Source organism: Strongylocentrotus purpuratus, unplaced genomic scaffold (assembly GCF_000002235.5).
Source record: "Strongylocentrotus purpuratus isolate Spur 01 unplaced genomic scaffold, Spur_5.0 spur5_scaffold_14, whole genome shotgun sequence".
NCBI classification, from domain to species: Eukaryota; Metazoa; Echinodermata; class Echinoidea; order Camarodonta; family Strongylocentrotidae; genus Strongylocentrotus; species Strongylocentrotus purpuratus.
In genome coordinates this window covers 25448921-25459904 of record NW_022145599.1, presented here as the reverse complement: position 1 = coordinate 25459904, position 10984 = coordinate 25448921, and the positions used below count along the sequence as shown (strand labels likewise).

The following is a 10984-nucleotide window of genomic DNA, read 5'->3' as shown; positions in this document are numbered from 1 at the left end:
CACACATACTATACTAAACTCATGTCATTGTGTTTACCTCTCGAAAATAAAGTACATGTATTTTATTTGACACATTCCCTTTTATTATTTTTGTTTGTTACAGTCCACTGCCATTATAACGAGGTGCTCGGGACCAAGCCAATTTCCTTGTTAAAATGAAATCATGTTATACTCAAGTTACTGAACACATTGGTTTGTTTAAAATTGGGACTGATGAGAATTGCCTGATAATAAAATCTTGGTGTATCCATGTTCGTTATAATAGGAGTGGACTGTATAACATTTTCCATATACCCATTGACTATTTTAAATGTTCTACTGAATGGATTGGACTGAAAGGATGAAGTGAATTTGGCAAACTGAGTAGGTGCATCGATGCAGAGAAAAGAGCTGTAGGAGTAGGGTGACTATTCTACAGTGGAAACTTTTGACATTGAGGTCATGTGCAACCAAGAAATCTTAACCCCCAAAAGCTGTTAAATTACCTTGTCATTTCAGGTATAACTGATCTCTTTATATCAAGTTTGCACTGTATGATTTAATTGAATGTACAGAGTCGTTGACTGGATGTGTGAGATGGTAGTGCTTGAGAAATCCATGAAAGTAAAGGATGAGTGATCCCCCCCCCCCCTATTTCCTGACTATTTTTTTCTGATTTCCTCACTTATTTACTATTTTTTTCATATTTCCTTACTATTTTTTTCCTATTTTCTTACTATTTTTCCCTATTTTTCCCTATTTTCTTACTATTTTTTTCCTATTTTCTTACTATTTGTTTTCCTATTTCCTTACTATTTTTTTTTCCTATTTTCTTACTATTTTCCCCTATTTTCTTACTATTTTTTTCCTATTTTCTTACTATTTTTTTCCTATTTTCTTACTATTTTTCCCTATTTTCTTACTATTTTTTTCCTATTTTCTTACTATTTTTTTTCCTATTTCCTTACTATTTTTTTCCTATTTTCCCCTATTTTCTCACTATTTTTTTCCTATTTTCTTACTATTTTTTTCCTATTTCCTCACTATTTTTCACTGTCCACTAGCACCTAGTTATCACTATTTTTTTACTATTTTCTTCACCATTTTCTACACTATTTTTTCCCTATTTTTTTCCTATTTTCAGGTCTGAAAAATAGGAAAAAAATAGGAAAAAAATAGAAAAAATTGTTTCAAACCTATTTTTTTTCCTATTTCCAAAACTATTTTTCCCTATTTTTTCCTTTAAAAAAAATAGGGAAAAATAGAAAAAAAATATATTTTCGGGACTATTTTTCCCCTATTTTTCCCCTATTTTTTTCCTATTTTTTTACGACTGGGGTGTTCCTTTTCTGGTGCAAGAATTAAGTGCCATTCACCTCTGATAATTGACCTTTTATACTTTGACACGAGCACCTTTTCTTTTCTTATAACTGTCCCTTTCCCGTTTGATAAGTGCCTACTTTTCCTTTCTCCATAACATGCACCCCTAATTCAAGGCGACTTAGAGCGCCTTTGCCTTGGATTTTCCCTACAGCATACGCGCTACGCTCGCTCGCATTCATAGACGTTATAATTATGTTACTTATAAAAGAACTTTTCAGTCATTCTTCATTAGATTGTGCTTACTCATCTGGGTTTGTTTTTTGTCTTCTTTATAAGATGCAATTTTTCGTACTGGAACCTCACAAATCTTTAAATGTTTGCTCGCTGGCTTCACTCGCTTGAAAATTAATATACAGACCATTACATCTAACTAGAAAGTATGATGCATGGTTGCTTTATAATTAAGCATTAGCTTGTAGCATGTTATGTAAAGAAAGAAACAAATATTGATATCATCCCTGGTAGTGTAGGGGTATTATATACCAATGTCTAATAGTTTCCCTTTTTTCCAGAAAGTGCCCTTTTTATGCCCCCCCCCTACTATTTTGGAAGACGCTTCGCCACCCCTGCATTATGCTACTTGGTGGTGACGCGGATTTTGTTCGAACCCCCAAAATTGTTTGCTCATTAAGCCACTGGAGAAGGGTGTATTTACATGTACACATGGTACTGTTCGACATGCTGTGTTGACGTGTGATCATGTGCATTATACTTACATGAAGTTCAAAGTACAGAGCCTGTAAACACATCTGGCGTTTACTGATTACTCTTCCAGAGTACAATAGATGACAATTCAATCATCTCAAAACTTTAAAGCAATCTTCAACTGTTGCATTTAAAAAAAAAACAGCATTTAAAGCAAAAATGAAACGAAATTCTGAATCTGCTGAAGTGGTTCCAAACACAGGGTTGCACAAACATTTGTATAACAGCTTATTGTATTTCCTGTAGTCCTATCATATTTTAATAATATTTCTTGTTGCATAATTCTCAAGTAAATGTTGCATGTCCACGAGTAGTATGTCATTGAAAATTTAGATGCCATGTAACGCATATAGATTATATTCTTACCTGTCATATGATTAACATTCCACTTGAGGAATTTATCCCCATATCCCTCTCATGTCACCCTCTCTACTTTTCCTACATCTTGGACAAAACGAATGGCTTGCAATCTTATTCATTGGCTGGAATATGTAATCATCTTTATAAATGATGTATGTTTTAAATTCAATACATATATATTATTTTCATTTTACACAGCTGTTTTTCACATAAAAAACATGCAAATATATGCTCCTAAACAGTACACAATATTGGCAGTGGAGCTTCAAGTCTGCACTTAAAATTTACAGTCACACGGCACACATTACTAACTAGAGAAATTAACTTGTTAATATGACACCAAAGATTTTTGTTTCTCGACATTGCTTTGAGGAAATACAAACATCGAGAAAAAAACTTCTATCGTAAAATGGACATTGGTTCTTCTTTCTCACACTTTAAAATCTACCTCTTTCTCACACTTTGAAATGTACCAATCACCTAAAAATACTTTGTATATATGCTGAATACAGTTAGAATGTATATGATGAGTGTATGGCGTGTGGCGAGTCAAGGAGAGTCACTGGAGACTATAGTTACACGTCACTGTGGTCAACAGGATTTCACAGGGCACTGTGCTGGCCTCGGCCACTGAAGTAAGATAACAGATTATTGTAAAATAAAAGGACGGTATTGTCAAGGTTATGCTAGCATATGTAGAAGCAGAATCTTGGATAAACTAGGGAGCTAGAATCAGGAGAGGAATATATCTGCAGAGGTGGAAAGAAACTTTATCTTACCAAGTGGTATCATGCTTGACCATGTCCAATCAGATGATGTAGGCGATATATTGCAGTTGCACACTTTTGTGTAAATTGAGAGTGTATTTCAAGATACAAAATCTCTTTACAAAAAACTATTTGAAGTTCATATTTTGAATATAATATTACTATATGGAACTACTAACATACAAAACATTTATTTGTTGGTGATTGTTACACTTTAAGGTCCACATTCCACTAAAGACTGAGCCAGACTCTGGCCTTGACTTCAAATTAAACAAAGTTTCACAAAGCAATTAAGATTAAGGTTTAATTTATTGCATGTGAGAAATTTTGTTCTCTTCATTGTTTTCATGGAATAGTTAAGCCCTTTTTAAACAATACATATATTGTCCAACATATAAGGCTATGTTTAAGTAATCATCATGTTAAGGTTAATCACTGGGCCACATTATATATACTGCCTGTCTGTTAGAGTGCAAACAAAAAATTAATTTATGCTTTTATAAAGATCTTTTCTTAGGAAAACTAATATTGTATGTTACATAAAGCAAACAGAGGAATGATCAAATTCAGAATGTGAATCGCGATTCAAAATAACCAATAAGAATGAAAATCCAATAATGGAGCATACAAGGAGAAAAAGCTTTCTCAGTTCTCACATGGTATGGCTATTATTGCTAGAGAAGGATTGTTGTCCCTATCATTAGTTGTTACTATTAGCCTGAAAACAATACCATTACAGGTGTTTAATCTCTACTTGCATGCAATGAACAACGAACTTAATTCTGTCAACTTATCAGTGGATTAGAGCAGACGAGTTACAAAATATAACCTACATCTACACTGCATGGGCTATCAAACAAACCAATATATGAAAAAGAGAAAACTTCAAGTATGACAAATTAAGCATGTACAAATAGTTTGATAGAAACTTTTTACATCAAATAAATATAAATTTGATAAAGAATTATGTACATTTAGAACAAAGCTTTACAAAGAATACAAATCACAAGCATGTTTATTTGTAAACTGTATACATTAGTTCCAAGGGAATTATATCTATACATCACACACAGCAAAACAAAGAAACAAAGAAGGCAATTTCATATATAGAAGGAACAAAACATCGACAGTGTAAGTTGTTTTTTATGCACACGTGTTTTTCCACCTTTATGCCCTTGTATTTTGGCTAAGCTAGGGTCTTGGAATGCAGAGAAAGATTTTGCAGACACCTCTTGCTTCCAAATCCTGGTTCTTCCAAATAACAGTAGGCACAGATTTCCTTCAAAGTGTCTACTTTTTAATATTTAATATTGATTTTTTTTAAATTTAATTGCATGAAATCTGAAGACCAAAACTGACATGATTCACCAAAAATGCTAATCCAGTTCATGCTTGTACTACATTTATATGGACTTGATCTGCATAACATTTCAGCAATTCATACATGATACAGAGAAGAAAAGATTCAACGAAATGGCCGATAACAGTTTATTACATACAAATAAAAATACAGCAGAATGATCGCCAGAAAACTTATCTTTCGAACTTGTATGGAATGTTGACCCGTCATTTAATCCACTGTTATACCAAGAGACATACACATACACTGCCAGATGCCAGGGCTAATTTTGCGCAAGACCGACTATTTCAACTGGACTCACTTGCACCAGACCAAATTATCTGACCCAAGTTATAGGCCTGGGTTACATTGTCAAAATGAATGTACCATAATGCCTTGCAATATATAATTACAAAGATCTTGAGATACTGGAACATTGACAAAGATAAAGATATGTTATTCTTAATGGCACAGTTACATTTGATTTGTTTCTTGTAAATTGCTTCCACGGCTACATCCCACAAAAACCGACAGTCAATAAATCAAAAGACCACTACACCAACAGGTAGGTTTTAAAGACCTGACAACATGATGGAAAGCTCATAAGACAGACAATGTCAATCTCACAGACTGTTGGTTTTCATCAGTCTCATGGACTATTTGTCTACCGGATGACTTCCACAACAAGTCATTTAGCTTTCATAGGATTTTTTTCTTCATTTAATCATAAAAGATTGGGCAGGTCATATGAAAACTTTCATATTAGCCACATTGCAATTAGATTTCAGTGCATTAAATTGCTCATTTAACTCTACATAAATGCAAGAATACTTTTCTCATTTACATATTTCCTATATTTTAAATACAGGAAAAATTGTAATTTTCTGATGACTCATCAGCACGAATGGGAATCAGTAGATGATATTCTGCTCCTCAGTATCCCAATCTTGACACGAGATCTGCAAGATAAAAAAAGAAGAAAAAAAGAATGAGTAACAATATCAAACATGTTACCAATAATCATTGTTTAACCCATTCCCATACAATGCTTGCAAGTACTGATTACATTGTACGCCCAAAATCTCGCTACCGCAACTACTGTATTTGGCCAAAGAGGGAAGCACCGGCCATGGGTAAATTCGGCAAATTGCTTTCACACAAAAATTGTCTCGATCTTCACAATAAGAAATGGCATATATTTTGTTAAGTAATTGTGTTTCTTTGTTTATACAAACGTCTTATTATTATGTACAAGAATTGCTTTAATAAATACTTTAACAAAACAAAAACAAATACAAACAATTTTTGGGGGCAAAGGCACTTCCGATTTTCATACAAATACAGTGGGTCGAGAACTAGAAAGTCTGATAGAAATTATAGTTTCAGAACCAACAAGCTATAGGTAATATATTACAGTGGCGGATCCAGGGGGGGGGGCCCGGGGGCCCGGGCCCCCCCCCCCCCCCCTTGAGAAAAAAATCATGTAAAATCACGTGATTTTTACGATTTTGGGGGGTTGGGCCCCCCCCCCTGGCGCTCAAGGGGGGGGTGCAAATTGAAAAAATTTTGAGGATCAAAAAAAAAAAAAAAAATGTGCTCACTACCCCCCCCCCCCCCCCCCCCCCCCCCCCCCCCCCCCCCCACTGAGCGAATTTTTGGCCGGCGCGTTTTTTCAAATTTTCGGGAGCAAAAAAAAAAAAAAAAAATTGTGCTCTGTACCCCCCCCCCCCCCCCCCCCCCCCCCCCCCCCCAACGAGCGACTTTTCGGCCGGCGCGATTTTCAAATTTTCGGGAGCAAAAAAAAAAAAAAGGTTGGGCCCCCTCCCCTAAGAAATCCTGGATCCGCGCCTGATATATTATGACGGTGCCGTGTTTTTCTCATTGAATCCATCCATCCATTGTCTCTCTAACAATAATGAAACAGACATCTGGCCCGTCTTACAAAGAGATGATTATCAATCGCAACTATGTGCATAAGAGATAGGAGACTGCAAACTTGCTATATATTGATTGGAAGACTTGCAATTGATTTGGATCAATCACAACTCTTTGTAAGACGGGGCCCTGGTAGTACATACATAGGAATAAACACTGGAGTGGACTACTGAACCGATACTGACCAGTTTGTTTCCATGAGTATCGTCATGACCTCCTCCTGCTTCTCCTCATCCACGATGTCATCATAGACCATCAACGTCTCATAGAGTGTGTTAGCAGTGGTCCCTCTTATCTAGGAGCGTAGGAATGAGAAAGCTGAACATTTTATCGGGGTTCATACAAGGGTACATGTTCTACAGTCTAATCTGTCTTAGTGGCAACTCTCTATGAAAGCCACAGGTCTATAGTGGTCACTCATATTACCCCCCCCCCCCCTAGGAGGAAAAAATGTATTGAAGGAATACACACAACTACACAAAGAATCCATATTTTTATTAAACCAGATAATATTTTATTATGAAAATTCTAATTGTCCCTACCCCATATAGCTGAAAACAAGCCAAAGCAATTAAGTGGCGCTCTTTTTTCACTATCAAATTTGCTAGGATGTTGTAGTCACAAGAGCTTCAGGTCAAAACAGCTAGGCCATACAGTATTAGACTCACGTTTTACTGTCAATAGGATCGACTAAGAATGAGAAAAATATAGTTTTGCCTAAATCTCTAATGATGTAAAGTTATTAAATATGTAGACCTTTAGTGTCTTCAAATATGTGATTCTGCTGTAATTACTGACAATAGCACACAAACATGGGAAAATAAGCCGCTTGCGTTGCAGCAAAATTGCAGATGTACCGGAGGCGCAATGCTTTATGGGAATGTATATTGCTATATGCGGTGGCAAAAACATTGAAGATGTGATTACCTTTGGGTACTTACGACAGAGGAATACCATGAGTTGAGTAAGGCTCTTCTTCCTAGGTTCACCAACAAACTGAATCATACCACAGAACCTGAAATGTATAAAAACTAGTTGTTTAAAATAGTACTTTCAATCTATCAGAAGTCCACGATGGGCATTTGTGGGCTTAATGTACATGGAGGTGTTCCACAGGGGTCTGCCATGGGTCCTATACTATTATTTTTAAATCAAAGAATTGTAGTGTGTAAGTTGCAATGACATTGCTACTGGATTGTGATTACTTTAAAAAAACATATCAAATGGACAGGAAAAACTGGTAAACAATTTCCCTACTGAAGTGTATGATTTTAGTGATGATTTATTTTAAAATTTGGTATTATATATTTCATGTTAACTCGTTGATTACTAGTATCATAATGCAAGAAAAAGGAACAAAAGTATATCAAGTTATCAGTGATGTGACTCACACTTCTATGCTTGTGAGAAGTTTTTGGGCATCGCCTGTCTTGGCCCCCTCCTTCTTGACCAGTTGCAGGAGGTTCAGCGGAAATGGATGACTGAAGAAACAGAGTGAGATAGAATCGATCACTATAGTAATGATAATGATAGTAACAACAACAATACTGAATATGATTAATAACAATAATGGTTACAATAATTGTGAACATACCATCAATCTTATTTGACCCCCTAGGATAGTTATCCGGGGATATTTATCCGGGGGTAGTTGTCCTAGGGGGTAGTTTTCCTAGGGGGTAGTTGTCTGGGGGTAATTGTCCGGGGGGTAGTTGTCCCGGGTGTAGTCGTCCTAGAGGGTGGTTGCCCTAGGGGGTAGTTGACTGGGGGAGGGGGGTGCTTATCCCGGAGTGGATTTCCAAGAGGTAGGTGTCCTAGAACCATTAACATCCTATGTGCTTCAAAAGAGCTTTGGAAATTCCCCTGTTATATAGCTCTGACATCTGTTTTCAGCGCATCAGTGCATTTCAAGAAGAAATCCTACCAGGTAGGTGGAGTACGGCAAATGCAGATTAATGTCTTGCCAACGGACGTTAGTGCTGTGACAGGGATTTGAAACCTCTACCTTGTGATCCATAGTCCAGTGAACTAACCACTAGACCACAACAACTCTAGATAAACTAGCTCTTCATGTATATATCCTTACCTATGGTCTTCTACGAAGGTTTCAAAGCTTCCACTGGATAACAGGAGGTTGATCATCTTCATCAACGGTACAGAAACTCTGAGAAAATAATTTGCAACAAATAAATAGGTGTAAAATGCAAATGGATGCATGATTCTGTATTGAATAGTAACTGGATGACAATACAAGCAATGAAATTAACATGTGAAAGCAAATGGCCATCATTATTTGGCTATCATTGTCAGCATCAATAGATGTACAAAACACACATTCCTATTTCTTACTCAAGAAGCCACTTCAATAATGGTTACAGCAAAGCTAAGAATTTCATTTCTAAGAGCATTCAAGGAAATCCTTCCTAATGGTACCCATTTAACATCCCATTGCAGAGTGCCAAATATAGATCACTATCTTGTCAAAGGACAGTAGTGCTGTACCAGGGCTTGAACCTAGGCACTGTTTCATAAAAATTGTTATCAATAACAAATGATTAATTTCTAGGACAAATTTGCTCTCAGTCAATCAAAGGCAACGATTTCAGTAGCTTATACCAGTTATTGTAACTTGTTAATGATAACAGGTTTTATGAAACAGGGCCCAGGTTCAAGATTAACATCATGTTTGACCTCCACTTACCTGTCTACTTTCTGATAGTCAGTGAATATCTTGAGAAGGTTGTCGGTGAATCTAGTAAGGTCTTCAGTTGAGCTGCACGTCTTGATAAAGGACAGAAGAAACTGGGCAGAGTGCTTGACCTAAACAAAAAAATAAGACCCAAGGCATTACACAAACACATTGGATATATTTAAAGTAGAGAGTGAAGGAAAGAGGGTAGGGGATAGACTGATAGAAAGAAGTCGTGATAATCTTGAAATTTTCAGTAAAAAGTCAGTGAGTATTGAGTATGTTGTCAGTGAATCTATAGTAAGGTCTTCAGTTGAGCTGCACGTCTTGAAAAATGACAGAAGAGATTGGGCAGAGTGCTTGACGTAAACAAGAAGCATAAGACCAAAACATTACAGAAAATTGTACTTTAAGGTAGAGAGTGAAGGAGAGAGAGAGAGAGAGAGAGAGAAGGGGTGAATAGACTGACAGAGGGAGAGATAGTAAGATAGTCGGTAAAGTTCTTGAGTAGGTTATCAATGAATCTAGTCAAGTCTTCATCTGAGCTGCACATAATTACAAAGAACAGACACGATAGGGCAGAATGCTTCACCTACACACAGGAAACACATGTAAAAAAAATTCACATAATATTCTTACGGAGTATGTAATTTTTTAAATTTAGAGAGATGGGGCTCAAAGACAGAGAATGACGAAAAGGAGATGGACAACTGTAAAGTGAGTGGGAGAGCAAAAGATAAGATTAACATAGAGGTAAACAAAAAGCATTATGGAAGGAAATGATAGACAGACTACAATAAGAGAGAAAAAAAGAAAGAAGAAAAATAACCAAGACAAATAAACAGATAAAAAAAAGACCGTTGGATGAGAAGAAGCACGAGAAACAGAGATAGGCAAGGTAAAGATAAAGAAGAAAGATGGAGGGAGACATATCAGGAAAACGGAGCGAAAAAAGGAAACATATTAGCAAACATCACCCAGACGTGATCTTAAACCAAACATGTATCGTATCTGTGCGTGTAACATTTCAACAATCAATAAACACTTTAACATTAAAACAAGTGTTCAGCTTACCAAAGACTCTGTTAAGCCTCCTACACTCACAGTCAAACCCAGAAGAACATGGTACTGGAAGGTTGGTAGTTTGAGGAGCTGAGTGACCTTGGCAAAACAGTCAGAGGGTGCTGCCCAGTTCAGGTCCTTGATGTCTTCCATATATAAACAAACAAAAATACACACTAGGGGCATTTACACTGTCATCCAAACACGCCAAAAAATGCCAAACCGGAGCCTGACCGCGATGTTACCAAGGGCAACAACGCATTACCGGCAGAAATGCCAATTCCAAAACATTCCAAATCGAAGTGTGATGTTTTGGCGTGTTTTGGCGTGTTTTGGCGTGTTTTGGCGTGTTTGGCAAGTATAAACGCTCGCAGTTGTAACATCGCGATGTTAGGTGACGTAACTTTAGGAGCGGAGCTAGATGTCGTCCTTAAAGAAAATGATAGAACGATATATACAAAGAAAAACATAAGAGAAGGTGATAGAAGGAAGAAACAAATAATAACATAAGGAATAACATAAGGAAAGACAGAAAGAGAAAGTGATAGAAGGAAGAAACAAAGAATAACATAAGGAAGCACAGAAAGAGGGAGTGATAGAATGATAAAAAACAAAAAATAACATAAGAGAAGGTGATAGAAGGAAGAAACAAAGAATAACATAAGGAAACACAGAAAGAGGGGGTGATAGAATGATAAAAAACAAAGAATAACATAAGAGAAGGGGATTGAAGGAAGAAACAAAGAATAGAATTAAAAAACACAG

The 10984-nt window shown here is 36.4% G+C and overlaps 1 protein-coding gene across 1 annotated transcript; it reads right to left on the bottom strand.

Annotated features, from left to right (window-relative positions):
• Window positions 1-5444: 5444 nt before the first annotated feature.
• LOC586500 (tubulin-specific chaperone D) lies at window positions 5445-10372 on the bottom strand. The gene is made up of 7 exons (XM_786279.5): window positions 10232-10372; window positions 9170-9288; window positions 8555-8632; window positions 7860-7949; window positions 7396-7483; window positions 6644-6763; window positions 5445-5492 (listed from the first exon to the last, which is right to left on the bottom strand). The coding sequence occupies exons 1-7, from the start codon at window positions 10370-10372 to the stop codon at window positions 5445-5447; spliced, it is 684 nt and encodes a 227-aa protein (XP_791372.5).
• Between the last annotated feature and the right edge of the window lie 612 nt (window positions 10373-10984).